Source organism: Lutra lutra, chromosome 18 (genome assembly GCF_902655055.1).
Source record: "Lutra lutra chromosome 18, mLutLut1.2, whole genome shotgun sequence".
Classification (NCBI taxonomy): domain Eukaryota; kingdom Metazoa; phylum Chordata; class Mammalia; order Carnivora; family Mustelidae; genus Lutra; species Lutra lutra.
In genome coordinates, this window is record NC_062295.1 from 39,237,450 (window position 1) to 39,255,947 (window position 18,498).

The 18,498-nt window shown below is 55.0% G+C and overlaps 1 protein-coding gene across 2 annotated transcripts in view; it reads left to right on the forward strand.

Moving 5' to 3' along the window:
• Positions 1-17,967: 17,967 nt before the first annotated feature.
• The window catches only part of INTS1 (integrator complex subunit 1), a 29,024-nt gene continuing 28,493 nt past the window's right edge, over positions 17,968-18,498 (forward strand). For both annotated transcript variants that reach the window (XM_047714635.1, XM_047714636.1), the window contains exon 1: positions 17,968-18,308. In XM_047714635.1, coding sequence (XP_047570591.1) covers positions 18,251-18,308 — 58 coding nt within the window. In that variant the 5' untranslated portion in view covers positions 17,968-18,250. The remainder of the gene's footprint in view (positions 18,309-18,498) is intronic.

Below are 18,498 nucleotides of genomic sequence, written 5' to 3' on the forward strand. Positions count from 1 at the left end.
TAAATCTTGAAAAAAAAAAGAAGAGGATAAAGAGAATATTTCTCTCCTATAGGTACGGTGATAAACAGCTTTGGCCCAGGGCCTCAACACGAAGGACTCCAAGGCCCCAGGGGCCTGCAGAAGAGTGCCTGGCTAGAGCCCCAGCTCATGGTTGCAAAGGCAAGCCCAGAACAGTGCCCCTGGCTCCAGAAGGGAGTAGCCTGGTTCTGTCCCAGGTAGAGGACAAAGCTGGGGAGAGGTCCCTTCTGTTAAAATCCAAAACAAGCGGAGACTACCCTGGAAAAGTCCCTGAACAGACAAAATCAGTTTAGTCATTGAAAGCGTCATTGAGCTTATTCTGAAAGTCTAAGATGACCCAGGTCATACCCCTGCTTCTACAAATCATAAGCAAAACCGAAACTGCTTCTCAAGGTTGTCGGGAGAGAATCACAACCCAGGTCCCTGTCATGGAGGAAACTTCTGGTATGATAACCACTAACCCCATGAACAGAGCACTCACTATGCTCTCACCATGGAAGGTGCTGTGTGAGCCCAGAGTCCCACTCCATGCCTGGTGGGAGCGCTCTTGGTTCCCCTGGCTGTGCCCCGTGTTCTGGTGGGACTGCTCCTGGCTCCCCTAAGTCCTGCCCCTTCTTTCCATGGGAGTGCTCCCAGCTAGCCAAGTGTCTTTTTGGTGTGTGTACCATATACTTAGTAAGTCCTACTTGGGTGATTTGTTGGTTTTCCTTCTGTTATGTGGCAACTTTTGACATTTCATGGTGTCAGAAGTGGGATTAAAAAAATCCTCCCCCTCCCCTGACACACAATGACTCCAAGGCTGCTGTGCAGACAGGTCCTGGCTCCCACAGAGCCCACAGAGCTCAGTGCTTTCTCGCCAACCCTGAGGTTTGCAGGTGAGTCTCTCAGATCCGAGCTCTACTCTCTGGTGTTCCAAGCTCTCCAACCTCAGTGTGCATACTTGCCCAGATGGCCAAGGGGTTATGTGAAACATTCTCTATTTTGCATCCTGCAAGGACTCCTCTGGAGCTGTGTTTTGGAGTCCTTTCTTCTTCTAGCAGCTTAAGCATGCCCATTAAAGAATGCATCCCATTGTCTCCGAATGAGTTTTTGGACAGAAAAAAGTAAAAAAGACATGGGTTTTTGTTGTTATTGTTTTGTTTTGGTTTTGGTTCTGGTTTTGGGGGTGGCAGCGGGGGTTGGTAAAGGAACAAGAAAGTAATTTCGTCTTAGAGCAAAATGATTATTCTGGAATAAGAAAGGAAAAAGATAGGAAAAACCTAAATGGATATAGAAAGTTGCAAGAGGTTTGTGGAAAAAGATCTTGAAAAAGCAATTTAATGTGTGGTCAAGCGGGCTAGGATTGGAATGGATTTATTTAACCTCAAAAAAATTAAAAAAAGAATTTAGGGGGTGCCTGCCTGGCTCAGTCAGTAGAGTGAGTGACTCTTAATCTTGGGGTCATGAGTTCAAGCCCCATGTTGGGCACTTAAATTTAAAAAAAAAATGGATTTTTAATATCAAAAGTACACTGGTACAAAGTTAGAATTTGGTTTTTCCTTGGTTAAAATCACAAAATTTTCTTTTAGGTTATCTGTCTGCCCCTAATCAGAAAATTTAAACAAAGGATTCCTTTACTTTTAATGTAAACAAAGATTCTGTATTTTAGGAATGAAACAAAGATTCTGTATTTTAGGAATATAATTTTCCTGTACTTAACATTGTCTTTACCAAGTCTTTGATTACCTAGAAAAAAACAACTGAGTCTTCTCTATTAAAAGAACTAAGGTCATTTTTGCAACTCAGTAACTTTCTGTATTTGCTTTTGAAATTTTTAGTTGTCACTTTGGTACCAATGGATGACTAGGCACTGTTTTCATGGCGAACTGTGATGCTATCTGAGCAAGTGTTTTAACCCTTGGGCTATTTTTGACAAACTTCTCAAAAACCAGATTCTTTTTTTGTTTGTTTATTTTAATCCATGTTCTCTTTTTTGAAAGATTTTATTTATTTACTTGACAGAGAGAGAGAGCACAAGCAGGGGGAGTGGCAGAGGGAAAAGCTGACTCCCAATGAACAGGGAGCCGGATGTGGGACTCAATCTCAGGATCTCGGGATCACGACCCGATCCCAGATGCTTAATGGACTGAGCCACCAGGCATCCCACAAAAACCAAATTCTAAATAAAGTTCTTTTGACCTCAAACTAACTTTGGGATTTTAAAAAGGGCCCCTGGACTATCTTTGTTCTCTCTCCTTATAACAGAAAAATGCTGAACTAATTAGGCTTATTTGATATGTTATATTACATGAGAAACGTTGTCAAATAAGATGTGAAGATAAACTTTCTTTAGCTTACATTTGTACAAATGCATGTTAAGAATATATGCATTCCAGAAATTCTATGAGATTCTTAAAAACCTGACATGTCCTGCTATAATTTATCCATCATGATTCTAGTTACTGTTTTAAAATGTATCACAGAAATAACCAACCTTTCTTGTCAATGGCATTATAACAAATTCTCACAGATCTTTAACCATGGCCATTTTAAGCCTTTTTGCCATTTATAGACACTCATCGTTTTGCTCTGATGCTTTTGCAAAAATGTTCCAGCAAAAAATGCCTCTTTTCCAAAGACATTCCCAGGAAAGATTCTGACAAGCATTCTAGAATGCAGCTCTTCTGATAACCTCAAGACCGTAGCACTGAACTGAGCGAGAATTTCTAAAACTTTAATGGAAAACGGATTGATTCATAAAGCCACTACCCCAAGATGAAGCAAAGCAAAAATTGATTACAAAACATGGGACGAAGGGATGGAGAGGACTGTAATTTGGATGATCTGGATTACAGCACTGCTGGTTCTTTGGTGTCTTGTTTTCTGGGTGTAAAGGACCCCTTTTCTCCTCTGTCTTAAGCTATCTGTGATGTACAGCAATTTGGTAAAGTTGTTCTTTATAGCAGAGGTTGAAACCTGTTTCTTTTTTCCACCTATCTGATCCTCCAGAATTCAGAAACTCTTACTTTTTTAAAAGATTTTATTTATTTATTTGACAGAGAGAGAGATCACAAGTAGGCAGAGAGGCAGGTGGGGGGGTGGGGAAGCAGGCTCCCCGCTGAGTAGAGAGCCCAATGCGGGGCTGATCCCAGAACCCTGGGGTCATGACCTGAGCTGAAGGCAGAGTCTTTAACCCACTGAGCCACCCAGGCACCCCCAGAATTCAGAAACTCTAATTAAATATTCTTATTTTTCATGACAATATGCGTGTTAGCATTGGCTGGATAACAATCTGTTCTCCTGATAACAGGACATAACTGGCTTAGCTTCCTGGCCTGGAGAGGTTCTTGAAAGTCCAATCTGAGTTTCCTTGTGAAAAGTTCCAGCAAAGCAGAGTTAAAAGCACCTATATGATCGATCACTCTTCTTGTGCACTTGTATAAATAATTGGACTAAGCCTATTGAAGCTGGTCTTAATTTGTGAACAAATTAGCCTTACTATGGTTATCTTTGATAGAAATGGGAGATGATTACAGAGAGAAAAATTGTGTTTCAATAATAACAGTCCTTGGGGATATCAGATTCTAGTGTTGTTTCTTGTCTTGGAGGTTTTGTTTTACAGCTATAGATGGGACTAGATCCTGAATTCCAGTTTCCTCCAGAATTTGGCTAGAATGCTCCAAGCTATCATCTCCAGTTCTCCCACTCTCTTGACTCAGAATCACTATGAAACGAAAACCGTCCCAGAGCTGTGCGACCAAAAGCTTGACTCCTTGATGTCAACCTCGGAGCAATCGCCACAACAGCTGGTGTGTGGACAGTCTCTGTGTCTGCTGCCATGTGGCTGCTTAGAAAAATTACTGGAGACGTTTGCACTGCAAACCAGGAAGATGGGTTAGATCACCGTGGCCTGCAGTTGCCCCACCTGAAGATGCTCCAAACCCAATATCTAGAAACTCAGCCAGCTGCTCTCCAAACTCAGAAACTAATTTGTAATTTGCCTAAAGTACTAACCTTTGTTTTTCCTGTGTTTCTGTGGGCACGTCCATCATTAAATTACCTGATTGCTTACATCGTTTGGGGACCTGATTTGGTGGAAGCCCACCTACAACAGGGGCTCCTGACGGACGGTGTCCTCAAGTTCTCTCTGACCTGCGTGACAGTGAGGCTGCGGGATTGCCAAGGCTCACGTACGCCTTTGTAAATAACCTCAGACAATTGTAACCCATTTAGTGTATTTGATTGGTGAGCTGTTGGCTCCCGGGAACCTCTGTTCCCGGGGCCTCTTCAATCCTGGCTATTGTCCTTCTTACTGTGGTCAGACTGACCTCTCCAATAGGTCGCACACTCTCCAGGGTTTCAATGCTGGTGGGCAGCCACCCATGTGCCAAACGGTGTCCTCGAGGACCAGACACCTGGATGAAGTCGGCAAGAACCACAGAAGCAATGAAGATGGAGACGACATGACCCTCCGGCCTGAAGACTCAAGCAGCCAAGGCAAGAGAACCCCACTGACACGATCACCAACAGGGGAGAATTGCTAAAACCCAAAACAAGAGACCAACCTTGAAAAGTCCCAGTTTAGTCATAGAAGGCTCCATGGAGCTTATTTTGCAAGGCTCAGCTGACCCAGGTCATCCCCTGCTCATGCCTCTGAAGTCATAAGCAAAACCGAAACTGCCTCCTGAAGTTGTCGGGAAAGGATGGCGCCCCAGGTCCCTGTCATTTGGGAAACTTCTGATATGATAACCAATCACTGCGAACAAAACACTCACTGGGGTCTCACCATGCAAGGAGCTGAGTGACCCCAGAGCCCCGCCCCGTGCTCCGGTGGGAGTGCTCCCGGCTTGCCGAGTGTCCTTTTGGTGTGTGCACAATAAACTTAGTAAGTCCTCCTTGGGTGATTGGTTGTTTTTCCTTCTGTTATATAGGAACTTTTGACAAAGCCCAAGGGCACGTGCTCCTAATCTCACTTTCCCCAGCTCTAAAATGGGCTCGGTGAAACAGAACAAGGATGGATTCATCAGTAAGTGACGTTGGAACAATGTGATGACCCTTCACACAGCACCCCAGCCCTATACACCACAGCTGGATCGAAGACGTATGTTTTTAACAAGAAACCAGACATGATGAGAATGTTCTGGAAACGGGTGGCGGATGGTTGCACAGCCGTAGGGACGTACGAGTGCCCCTCAACCATGCACTCACAAGTGGTTAAAACAGTAAATTTTAGGTTATGTATATTTTACCACAATAAAAAAAAATGAATTTTAGAAAGCCATTAAAGATAATTGCAGAGAACATGAGTGTCTCCCTTTAAAACTCCAAGGCGGGAAAAATGTTTTTAAATCCTGGTTCAAAACCCAGACACATGAGAAAGACTTAAGGCAAAAAGTAGTCTAAGCAAAGTCATAGCACAAAGTACACACTAGGAAAAAATATTTGCAACCCATGTCGCACAGGTTTATCTCCCCAATCTACAAAAGGCCCCTGGGAAGGAAGGAAGACCAAATGGAAAGGAGCACTGGTTGGGCACAGATCACTCATAGAAAAAAAAAAAAAAAGCCCTAAAAGACGAACATAGAGAAAGGTGTGCATGATCAGAAATGCATATTAAAGCAGAACTGAAATCCCGCTTCTTGTCCATCAGAGCCCAAGAATAGGGGAGTGTCCTCCGACGGCAAGGCTGCCGGTGGGGGTGCAGGAGGGCAATCTGGAGGCACCTTCTGTCCTTTACTTGACCTCAGACCCAGCCTCCCCCCTTTGAGAGCCCCGTGCCACAGGTGCACCTGTTAATGAGTGAACCTGGGGTGTCCGCGGCTCACGATGGTGGCACTGGGCGTCATAGCTAAAGGCGGGACCATCAAGTCATCACTGCTCAAGGGCCAGCTAAGTGAGCACTCGGCCCAGGGCACCTGGGCACCAGGCAGGAGAGAAAGTTCCACGAAGATCCATGCGCAGGGGCGTAGGGCACAGGTGTGCGGGACGTGGGGCATGTTGTGAATGACTGGCAAGGTGCCCAACAGTGTGTACACTGTCCCGCCTTCAGCATGAGGAAGGAGGGAGATAAAACGGGTGTCTGTACATCTGTCCCTGCCAAAGGGAGACTGCAGGAAGGACAAGCTCATAGCAAGCATCTGCTTATACCAGATAAAGTGTCCCTCTTCACCCTGGGCGTGGTGGGGGAGACCCGAGGGTGCTGGGCCCTGGGGAGCAGCAGGACTGCCCCTTGGCCAGCTGGGCATGCTGCCCCACCCTCCTTCCAGAGAGCTGATATAGGGAGTGCCACAGGGCAGACTCAGGTGGCCCTGGGCAAGGTCCAGGGCGAGGGAGGGACGCCGATCACTCTGGGGGAAAAGGAGAGGCAGCGGCTGCGCTAGCTCTAGCCTGTGGGGGTGACTGCTCCCCCTGAAGGGGCCCCCGTGGTCCCAGCCCTGACCCCAGGAAGGTGAGGGGTTAAAACTTGGATAGGCTGGCCTTGGGGACAACCTGCTGCACGAACCCCCCCCCCCCACATCGGGCGGGCTGGTACAGCCCTCTAGGAAGTCAGTGGGGCGGGGTGTTTGCACCCCACACCCTGTAAGAGGGCAGCCTTTGTAGACGGAAGTTTGCTGACCTGGAACAGATGACTCATGCTTCTGTGCAGGGCCAGCAGTGCTCAGTGATGCCCTTCCCTCACCCCTTGCTGTCCAGGACTGCCCTTGAGGACAAGGGAGAAGCCCCCCTCCCCACACCCCAGGTGGCATGCGCTTGCCTTCACCTCTGCCTCTGACGCCACTATGCACCTGCTCTCAGGGCCGGGACTCAGCCTAGCTGGGGAGTTCCTCGGACCCTCAGCGCCCCCTCCCCAGAGGGGTGCCTGTCCAGCCCAGTTCCCTGCAGCTGGGCTCCAGCAGGCTGAGTTCTCTGCCACAAAGTGGCTGATGGCTACAGTGGGAGCTTGGGGGTGGCTAAGAGCCTTTGTCTGCTTGTCCCCTGCTCCCTTCTGGGGGCAAAGGAGGTGGTCGGCTCAGCTTGGGGAGGGGCCGGTCTTGAAACCACCTTTTTTCCACTAGCAGAGGGGAAAGTGATCTCTCTTTCAGATCCTGGGGGGAGCAGAAGCAGAAGTGGGCTTCTAGGCGCTCCCCGGCATTGGCCAGCTGTGTGGCCTTGGGCCGGTCACCCGGTCGCTGAGCCTGTCTGCACATCCTGACCCCGGGAGTAGGACTGACTGAGGATCAGACGTGGGAAGGTCTTTGTAAAATGCAGAGTTCTCAAATGAAAAGACTTCTGTCGTTGTGATGATACTAAGTTGTTATGAAGTAATAGAGTTGATTTCCATTCATCCTTTGAGAGCAATTGGGTCAAGATTCCTGAAGAAGATACTTGTCCCCCACCCCTCCCATACCCTCGGGGGGCAGCAGCCACCTCCTGTCTGCAAACCAGTGAGGCTCCTGCTGCCTCTGGTCATGATCTCCAGCCCACCAGTCACCAACATGCCCAGTGGACAGGGAGCATCTGGCCGCCCTCCTTGGCAATTCATGTCCGTGGCCACCACCGTAACTCGGGGTCCTGCCATGTTCAGTACTCAAGAGCCACAGGAGAGCTTGGCCTGCTCCATGGGGGCAGAGGGCACCTTGCCTGGCACCTCTGGGGCAGAGGGACTGGTGCCACATTCGCTCCCTCCACCCCGGGACCCATGTCGTTTACCCTGCAAACACACACCCCGTTCCCGCCTGTGGAACATGGAGACACTTTGGGCAGTGGTTCTCACCCACAGGGGGACTCGGCCCCCAGGGGACCTTTGGCCAGGTCTGGAGACATTCTTCCATCCTCGGTAGTGGCAGCTGGGGGCCGGGGGTTACTATTGGCATCTAGCGGGTAGAGGCTGGGAATGCCACTGCACACAGGACGGCCCCTCACACAGAGACTGATCCGGCACCAAATACGGATATTGGACCGGGAAGCCACCGTCCGACAGCCATCTTCCCCTCACCCCCAAGGGCCACAGTGCTAGCAGTGGACAGCAGTGAGTCTTAGTCCCTCTTTTGGGCCAGACACGGGCTTAGGTACCTGGCATGCTTTTGTTTGACTCTGCTGATGAGCCTGGCCAGAAGGCTTGGTCATCTCCAGGTTGGGGAGCATCAGAGAGCCAGACCCTGGGCCCAGACGCAGCCGTGCAGGTGGAATCTGGATGGAGTGGGAGGCTCCTGGGTGAGCGTTTCTCTTGGCCTGACTCATCATCTTGCCAAGTGGGATCACCCACATGTCCCCCAGCCAGCCGGCGTGGCCCCTGACCGGATGTCTGTGGTCGTGGCAGGCCAGGAGCCACGTTCCATGACTGTAGCACACCCCAACTCCCAGGGCAGCTGTGGCAGCGTCTTCCTACCAGGAGCGGACCACGTGGCCTCCCAGTAGTCTTGACCTATGACAGGCAGTGGGCGTGAGGTCCAGCGTTCTGTCTGCCCAAACACCCACCAGTTCTCCAGCTCTCCAGCACCTGCTGGGTGTCCCACAGTTCACTGCAGTCCTTCATGACCTCCCAGGGTTGCATAGAGCAGGGGTGAAGGGCTTGGTCCCACCAGCAACCCCCACGACCTCAGGCACCTGTCACAGGCCCTGGGCCCCCAGGTCACCCCCTTCTGTCTGCCGACAACAAAATCAGGCTCAGGCTCAAATCGTAAAATGCAGGAGCGCATCAAACCTAGAGGTACGGTGTTACCATAAAGGAACCTGTGCAGCAACAGCCAGAGAAGGAGATGCGGGGGAAAAAAAGGGGGAGAGGGATACTCCACTTCCCACCCTCCCCAGGCCGCGACCCTGGGCTAGCGGAGCTGTTCCAGTCTTTGAGTTTGCTTCGAAGATCAGTTAGGGGAGCAGGAATGGACTACTGGCTGGCTGCCTCCGCCCCTCCCCTCCCTGGAGGCCCAGGCCTCTAATCAACGCTACCTAGACCATCCACCATCCCCATCCTGAGGCTGTCCGGGGGCCCCAACTGCAGTCACCTCCTTAGCACAAACTCAGGTAAGGTCAAGGGGGCTCTTCAGGAATAACAAAAGAGGTTCCTACCATTCAGGAAATTTCAAGGGCTGTAGGAGCTTGGTGCCAGGACCCTGGACCAAACATATCCTCCTTGTTTCCACGTGTTTCACGGCCACGCAGCTTCTGCCTGGCCTCCTGCTCGGGGAGCCCCGCACTACGTTGGAGGAACATGACTAGCCTCAGGCACAAGCCCAGCCGGGCCCAGTGGACCCCGGCCATGACCAGTCACCGCAGAGGCCCCCTGTGCAAACGTGGGTTGTAAACGACCAACAGCACGAGCAATGCCAACCTGCAGGAGACATCACGACCCCTGGAAATCGGACATGCCTTGTCCTCCGTGGAGCCTGAGAACGTCACGTGGACTGACGGTAATCGCTGCCCCACAAGTCAGTGGTGTGGGCGTGCAGTGGTGCTTCTCCATAAATAAGATAACCCCTGGCAACTGCGATTAGGACACGAAATTTCTGGGACATGCATTGCATGGATGTATCTCCTTGTAAGAAAAGTCGAGGAGGGCCTTTTTCTCATTTCGAGTATACCACATGCTCTTGGCAGAAAATCTGCACGAGGACGGACAAGGAAACCAAACCGTGTGTGGCCCCCGCCCTGACAGCATGGGGACACTTGGATGGTGCACAGGGACAGTGAGACGAAGGCATGGAGTCAGGTCTGTGCTGCGCAGGGCAGGAGGAGGCCATCATCACCCCCGTGCCTCCCCTCCCACCCCCCACCCAGCTGCAGGATGGAGAGAGAACGGGGGCACAGGCCCAGGGGAAGGGACCCAGGTTCTCCATCTGCCATCCCCCAGGGGACAAGACTCTCCCCACCCAGGCCACCTCTCGGTCCTGCCTGACGTGGGCTGCAACCTCCAGCCTAGCCAGCCCCATGCCCATGCCCATGACCTCTGCCCTCTGCCTCCCACCACAGCTGACTGGTCACAGGGTGTCCTCAGGGACGCGGGTTCCCACCAGCCACCAAAGAAAGCCTCAGCCATTCCAGGGGAAATTTCGGAAGGTGGGCGGGATGCCGGCTGGGAGCGTGTAGCCGGGCTGTGGGATCCCCTACTCAGTCTGCAGCCACGCTGTCATTGGTTCTTAAACTGTGTTCCCCGGAACCCCAGGGTCCCATGGGGGGGCAAGCCATGCTGAGGGGCCCTGAGGTCCCCTCATGGTCTTCCAAAGGTGGGGAGCTCACAGCTGGCTCCCAACAAAAGCGTGGGCCTCCTTCTCCTGGCGTTTGCAGGCTGCTGAGCCCCTGGATGTCGGTGTGCGGCACTGAGAGCTGTAGCCTGACGCTAACTGAAGGGAAAGGAAAGCCGAGGCTCAGGGAGAGGGATGCAGGGCCTTCAGATGGGACCACACGGATCCCCCTCACCATTGGTTCTTTGCTCTGCACACCCGCGATCCCAGAGAAAGTGCTCTCTGCCAGCTCCCCGCCCCCCCGCAGCATGACTGGGAGAAAGGTGCCTGCACCCCTCCTGGTTTCTTATCTCCAGCCCCCAAGCATTTGGGGGGAGGGAGCAGCAGGTGAGAAACGAGTCTCAGGGCCTGGCGGGTTCAGACACCTTGGATCCCCTGCCTGCTAAGCAGTCTTCCTGCTGCTGCTTGCTCCCTTCCCGTGACGGGAGACTCATTTCCTCGTGAGCCAGCCCGTTCTATTTTCAGACAATTGTTGGAAAGCACTTCCCCACCTCCAGCCAGAGGCTGCCTCCCCAGAGTTTCCGCTCGCTGGCCAGCGTCTGCCCAGCACAGTCTCGGATATCTTGCCGCCCAGCCTTCCCTGGGCACCAGGAGAAGAGCTGTCCTGACGGCCTCCTCGGGCGCCGCCAGCGGACCCCACCACAGGGGCATCTCACTGGTGGATACCGGTCTTGAGCGCTCCGTGTCACAGTGTTCGCTGGTGGAGAAGTGACCCAAACGTCCGTCTGAGTGTAGATGAGTCTCCGAGTCGTCCTGACCCGCCCCCCCAGGACATGGGCGTCTGAGCCCTAATAACTGCCGCCGCAGGGCTTTGAAACCTAGTCACTGGGGCTTCCAGCATGGGTGAAGCGCTTTCTAAATTTAGCAGACAAGGTAGTTGGGAATCGACCAGCCCCCCCCAGGGCACCCTGCGCCTCATCTCACTGTCCCCCCAATGTGAGCGCTGGGAAGGGCCCTGCCTGGTCCGGGTCTGGGGACGCCTGACCCAGGCGGGGAGACCTGGACCCCAGGGAGACACAGCCCAACTCCAAGCCCAGCCCTGGGGCCCAGGCCAGGCAGCGGGAGCAGCTGCTTCCTGGCCTAGAGGTCGTTAGACCGCAGGCAACTGCAGACCTGTGCCTCCCCAACTCCTCCCACTCCCCGGAGGGGCGCCTAGGCCAGCCCCTGTTCACCTGTGCCCCCTACCCTGCTGGCCACTAGCCCCCGGCATTTCAGGTCCCGGGAGGGCCGCCCCGTCTGGTCCCCGTTGCAAGAACCTCCCTCCTTCCCTCTCGGGGCCGCGTGAGCGCGCCGCACAGCCGCTGGGTCAGGGCCAGTGGTGGATAAGACTCTCGTGGTGACCCAAGGCCCCAGCAAAGGGGACTGGGCATATGGGCCTCAGAGACCTGTGTTGGCCCACCTGACGCACCCCTGCGGCTGAGCCCAGCTCTGAACAGTGATGGCTTTCCTGCTTGGAAGCTTGCTCTGTGTGGGGCTGTTTCTTAGTCCTGCCCACGTGTCTCACGCGTGGCGTGTGGCCTCGATGCAACAGGAGGTGGCGGCCAGGGCTGCTGGGGACTCGAGTCAGGCCACCTGGGGGGTGAGAAGCAGTGACCAGAGGGGGTCAAGGTGCCAGCCAGGTCCGGGGGTGGGGGCTTGGTTGTGGGTGCGAGGGAAGAAGGCCACACTGAGCAAAGACCAGTGAAGGGGAATGGTATCCATGGGCATGCCGGGGGCTCCTGACATGGAAACAGAAAGCAGACCCCCAGCACCCCCAGGTCCCAGTATGGAGCAGTGGCCCCCAAACACAGAACGGGCCTTACTGGGAAGCAGAGTCCTTGCACATGTAAGTCAGGTAAGGGTCTGAGATCACCCTGGCCCGGAGTGGGCCCTCCATTCACTAGGAGGAACAGGCAGCAGGGACACAGAGGCCATCTCCGCGGAAGAGGTGGGAAGAGGCAGCAGGGGCTGGGCGAGGAGCAGGCCCCGGGGTGGGGGGCAAGCAGTGCCCCCCACCCCCCAGGAGCTGGGAGGGACCAGGAAGGACCCTCCCTGGAGGCCTGGAGGGAGCGCAGCCTGTTGCCACCTTGATCTCGGGGTTGGGCCTCCAGCACTGGGGGAGAATGAACTTCCATTGTTCAGCTCTCCCCAGCAGCCCTTGGAGGGGACTCAGCACATCTCCAGGAGCCTAGGGCTTTGGTGTCCGTGGGGAGCCCGTGGAATGCAGACACCTGGGAGGCTGACAGCCCTCACTTCTGGGGTGGGGCTGCCTTCGTGTCTGGTCCTGGGACCCAGGCAGACCAGGCGGCCCCCTGGTCTCCGCGGGCCTGGGTCTGATACAGCCCACCAGCCTGCACACACCTCTTTGCTTCCTGTCAGAAACTTCCTTTTCTCTGGGAAATCCACCTGATTGCAAAAATGGAGCCACACGTCCCTGTGAGCTCCGCGACCCGTTCCTTCCCACTTGCAACAGAGGTGGTCCCAGCACACAGACGGGGCCATAAGCAGCTCCCTTTCCCCGCCGTCTGGTCGTTTTGGCACTGGAGGGTGGGCGTGGGCCTCTCACAGAAGCTTTGGAGGTGCAGGGCCTCTGGATACCCCGCAGCTGTACTGAGTGGTCGGCATGGCTGGACGCCGGGGCCCGTGGTGGTCAAGCTGGAGCCTGCATTTCTGCACATTTGGGCTCAAACCTGGGATCAGAGGTCAGGCACAACTCGCTCTCTGATGGCTCTTGCCAGACGTCCCATCTTGCCCACACACGGTTGGCAGCGGGCGGAACCTCGGTTGGGGTCTGGCCCTGGTTTGGCCCTTCTCGCCGTCCCCCGACCCTGCAGCTGCCAGCAGCCCAGATCTACCCACCAAAGGGAGGCTTGAAGATGGGGAACCTGGAAGGGACAGGTGGGGAGGCTGACAGTAGCCCCTCCTGCGTCCAGCACACTTGCCTCAGCTGCCACCCGGCCTGTGCTCCCGCACCATCGCTCAGGCGACCAAGTATGCCCCACTCCCTCCCTCCTCTGATCCGTCTGCCCCTCACTCTTCATCCTCCAGCCCAGCCGTCTGTACCAAACAACCTCCACGCTTAGTGGCTTCACAGAGTGAGGAGAGGGGAAAATAGGAAGGACGAGTTTCATAATGATGAGTTGTGTTGGAAGGCTACAAGCCACAAGTGAGCTAGGCAGGGCCCCACTGTCCAAAATCTGGGGCATTTGTGCCTCAAATAAATAATGATGGTGAAGGGTTACGCTAATCTGCTGGGTAAGGAATCCCCGAGTCCATCCTGATGAGAAGGTAATGGGTCGTGGGGAGGAGGGAAGCTCCTCCAGACATGGGAATGCCGGCCCACAAACCCAGGATGGAGAGGGAAACCAAAAAGCATCACTTGTCAACGGTGATCAGTGATCCCCAGGACGGAGTCATGTGAGGGTCCCAGAGGAAGCTAAATCTGAGTGGCTTAAAGTTGCGGGGGGTGCAGTGAAAGAAAGGAGAAATCCAGCAGACAGCCCTTCCCTGCCCCGAACCAAGTAATCAAGTTAACTTTGCCAGGAATGAGATAAACTACAGTTAAGTTAAAGTCGTGTGCCTGTTGATTAGATGGGCGAGAAGTTAGCATCTGTGCACTATTCTCACCAGAAGCGCAGAACCGGAGCCTAATCGTGAGCCCGTGTGCGAACTTGGACGGGAATTCGACAAAAGAGCAAGCCAGACACTTCAAAAACGTCAGTGTCCTGAATGACCAAGGACGACTGGGAGACTGTTCTAGAAGAAAGGTTGGGGGGCTGCAGGGGATGGGGCCAGGGAATGCAGTGCAGGATCTCGGATCATCTCTGCCACAAAGATATTGCTGGGACAATGGACAGTGTCTCCCAAGGCCTTAGGTGGACAGGAGTGTCGCTCTGATGTTGTTTCTTTGATGCTGGTAACAGCGATGTCCTCATGTAAGAGTTCCTTGTTTTCAGGAAAGACATGCTCAATGTCTGGGGGTTAAGGGAATCTTCTCCTTATTCTTCTTTTTTTTTTTTTAATTTGACAGAAAGAAGTCACAAGTAGGCAGAGAAGCAGGCAGAGAGAGAGGAAGAAGCAGGCTCCCCACTGAGCAGAGAGCCTGATGCAGGGCTTGATCCCAGGACCCTGAGATCATGACCTGACCTGAAGGCAGAGGTTTAACCCATTAAGCCACCCAGGCGCCCCATCTTTTCTTTATTCTTAAATGGTTCAGGAAAAATTATGGGGAAAGAGAAGAGAATAAAATGAAGACAGCACACGGTTAACATGGAGGGATTTGGTATAAGACTATCCAGTAACGCTGGGCTCCGTTCTTACAGACTCTTTGTGTTTGAAATCACGTCCACCATTTTTTTAAAAACTTAGTGATTTAAGGGGCATCCGGAAGGCTCAGTCCATTCAGCATCTGACTCTTAGTTTCAGCCCAGATCGAGATCTCAGGGTCCTAGGATTGAGTCCCACTCTGCTGGGCATGAAGCCTGCCTCCCTCTGCCCCTCCCACAAAGCCTCCCTCATATAAATAAACACATCTTTAAAAAAAACACCTTAGTGAGTTAAAGTAACAATGGTCACCACCTTGCTCATGGGTCTGTGCTCTGGACCTCTGCCACCCCCTCCCTAGGGTCCCGTGTCACAGACTCTGAGATGTGGCTGGGTTCCAGGAGCCGCCATCCCAGGAACAGAGCACGGCGGCGGGCACGGTGTCCCAGCTGCTGAGTTCTGGGTGCCAAGCACTCAGGGGTGCCAGCTCCAGAGGGACGCAGCGGGACCCCACCTCTGGCTATCGGGGGGCTCACACAGCTTTCTGTCAAAACCACTATACGCTATCCAAGCAGTGACCAGGTGACACCAAGGAACCAGGAATCCACAGGATCGCAGGAATCATTTCACAAACAACACATATGTCAAACGTCACGTTCTCTACCTTATACACTTATAATTGTTGTCAATTATACATCCATGAAGTTCGGAAAAGCCCATTTTTTTCTCGCTACAGGAAAAAATCCCCACTACTTATCATCGCACCTGCTCCTTTCTCAGTAACTTCGGGGACACAGACTGTAACGTTTCCATCCCGAAGCACATGATTCAGCAGCTGGTAGTGCATTCACGCGTCCTGCCTCCAGCGCCAGCATCAAATACCAGATGAGTTTATCGCCCCCAAAGAAACCTGGGGCCTGTGGAGCAGTGCCCCTCCCCCACTCACAGCACACCCCCCACCCACCCACCCAAGGCTGCTTTCCGCCTCTGTGGACTTGTTCCAGACATCTCATATCCCTGGAGGTGGACAACACAGGGTCTTTCGCGTCTGGCTTCTCCCAGCATACTTGTGGGGTTCATCGTGTCGTGGCATAGATCTGTGCTTCCTTCTTTCTCCTCGCTAAATAATACTCCACGGTGCAGACAGACCATGTTTCTGTGTCCCTTCACCCGTTGACGGACGTTGGCCCCACCTCTTGGCGTCTGTGCGTGGTGCTGCCATGAACACTGTGAGCGGGTGTGCATCTGAGCGCCATCTCTCGGTTCTCTGGGGTCTGCGCTCAGGAGTGTACCTGTGGGGTCCTGTGGCAGCTCCGTTCACACGTGACCAACAGCCCATGTCCCACCAGCACCATGTCCTTACCCGCACTTGTTAGCATCTGTCCTCGCCGGGGTGATGGGGTGCAGCGGTCATCCTCCCACCCTGAGCTCCTATGCAGTGCCCATCCTGTCCTCCGAGCTCATGCACGTGGGTCCTGGCGTTCCCGCAGGGGCGGGGGCTGTGGGTGGGGGAGACAAGGAAGGCAGTCGGTGGTGGGGGGCTGCAGGCAGGTGTGGCTGGAATCTCAGGAGGCCTCTGGTCGCCTCTGCCCTGTGAGTGCCACACACGCCTGCTGGAACTAGCACCCTCGTCTCCCTCTCCCAAGGCCACAAAAGCAGGAGGAAGGCTTTGGTTCCAGCTGCTACAGCATGGTACCACAAGGGGCCCAAAGCACAGACACTTCCTTCTCCAGGTTCTGGAGGCTGGGAGTCGGAGATCCAGCTGCCCACAGCCTTGGCGTCTAGTGAGAGCAGGCTTTCCGGCCCGCAGACAGCACCTAGCCACAGGTGCGTCTGTGTGTGTGTGGGGGGGGGTGCTGTTGGGGCAAGCAGTGGGAGAGGACTCACCCGTCTCTTCTCAAAAGGACACTAATCCCATCACAGGGGTCCCACCCTCTAGCCCTGGGGTAGCACAGACCCTGGGCCTTAGTTCCTTCCCCTGCTCACCTCCTGGCCTGCTTTCTGGAGCCCGAGGGTCTGAGTAATGACAATAACCACAGCAGGGAGAGTGGGCGCTGTTTGTGGGAGTACTACTGGCCACCGGGTATCTCCCACAGGCTTTCCAATTTACACCCTACACTGCCCCCAGCAACATGGCCCCAATACCACCTCCCTTCCTCTGTGGAGGACAGAAGGGCCCCACTAGGCACACCAGAGTGCGGTTCTGGGTTCTGAGTGATACCCTCTCCCTGGGACAAAGGAGCCTCCCTCCTTCCTGCAAAGGCCACCGGTTCTACCAGTGCCCATAGATGGAGGGACTCCAGGCAGGGCCAACACAGGCTTGTAATGGTGAGCTTTCCTGAATCCCTCTGGGATACACACAGGGACCCACTGTCATCTCTGTGGATGGGACCATCAGGAGGCTGGGCCCCATCTCCCCTCTCTGGCCACCGCCCACCCGTGGACCCAGTTAGCCGTGCCTCCACAGTGGGTGCCCTTTGCCAGTCTTCACCTGGGCTCCACACCCTCCTTCTCCCCTGAAGCTAGCCCTTCCTGCCCGCAGCCACGATGGACTAAGGTCTCTTAGCCTCTGCCTTGGTGAAGCACGTGGTCTGGTAGGAGCCTGGAGCTCAGTGTCTGTGCACAGGCCTTGTCCCTTCAGGCCAGGCCATCCACTCCATAAAGAAAGGCACTAGCTTGTGAGTGCGGGGCTGTGGGCCTGGTAGTTGCTCCGGGCCTGGTTCCTGCTGCCGGGTGGGGTTGCAGCCAGACACCCCTTGGACACACCCAGACCTCTGGGAGGAGTAGGGCCAGGGGTTCTCTGCTGCCATGGAGCCCTCACTCTAGGAGGCTGGACTCCTCCTCTGCCACCAAAGGGACTGGGAGAGGTTGCTGAGACCCACTGTGCAGGCGGGGAAACTAAGGCTGGGACAGATGCCTCTCCTCCCCCCAACCCCGGTTTTATTTTTTTATTTTTAAAGATTTTACTTATTTATTTGACAGAGAGAGATCACAAGTAGGCAGAGAGGCAGGCAGAGAGAGAGGGGAAGCAGGCTCCCTGCAGAGAGACCGATTTGGGGCTCGATCCCAGCACCCTGGGATCATGACCTGAGCCCAAGGCAGAGGCTTAACCCACTGAACCACCCAGGCGCCCCACCCACACCCCGGTTTTAATGTGGGTTGTGCCCACTCCCAGCTCTACCTAGTCCCCTCCTCACATTCCACGCTGGGCACCCCAGACCCTGCCCTTGGACAACTAAACAGGACAAGAGGACCCTGGAGGTGCAGCGCGGCGGGGTCAGAATCCCGTACCCCCTCCCACATTGCGCGTCCACGGGAGCATGGCTCAGTGACGTCACCCTCACCTGCATCAGCAGGTGCTAGACGGCTCGGCGCCCGGCCGGCCTCCCGCCGCCAGAGAGCGCCGCAGGCAGCACGCAGCGGTCCCTGGCCGTCGCCGCCCGCGGGCCCCTGCGGCGGGGTTTGCTTCCGGTAGCTCCGGAAGTGGGCTGCTGAGGGCGGTGGCGGCGCTTCCGGTTCCGGGGCGGTCGTGAAGGCTGCGCCGGGCCGGTGCTGGCGGGCGGTGATTCGTGGGTCGCGGCTGCCCGCGACGCCGCTCCCCGCCCGGCCGATCGGAGGCGGGCATCCGCGGCCTCCCGGAGTCGCCCCGCGCGACAGTCTCTGCCCGTGCGCCCGCAGGCTGCAGGCCCGACGGCCCCGGGGCGAATGAATGAATGAGCGGGGACGGCGGACCCGGCGCCGGCTTTCTCCGCGGCTGACACCTCGGCGGCCAGCGCGGGGCGGGGGACGGGATGAACCGCGCCAAGCCCGCGACGGTGCGCAGGCCCAGCGCGGCGGCCAAGCCGTCAGGTGTGGGCTTGGGCTGCGGCAGCGGCGGGGCTCCGGGTGGCGGGCTCCCTGTGCCCACCACATCCCGGGCGGGGGAGCCGAGGGCGGGCCGGCGCTGGGAGCCCAGGGCGGGAGGCTTGCTTGGCGTCAGATCGGCCTCTGCCACCGCGAGCTCGGTCTGTCCCTTGTTTTCCTCTGCAACGCGGAGGTC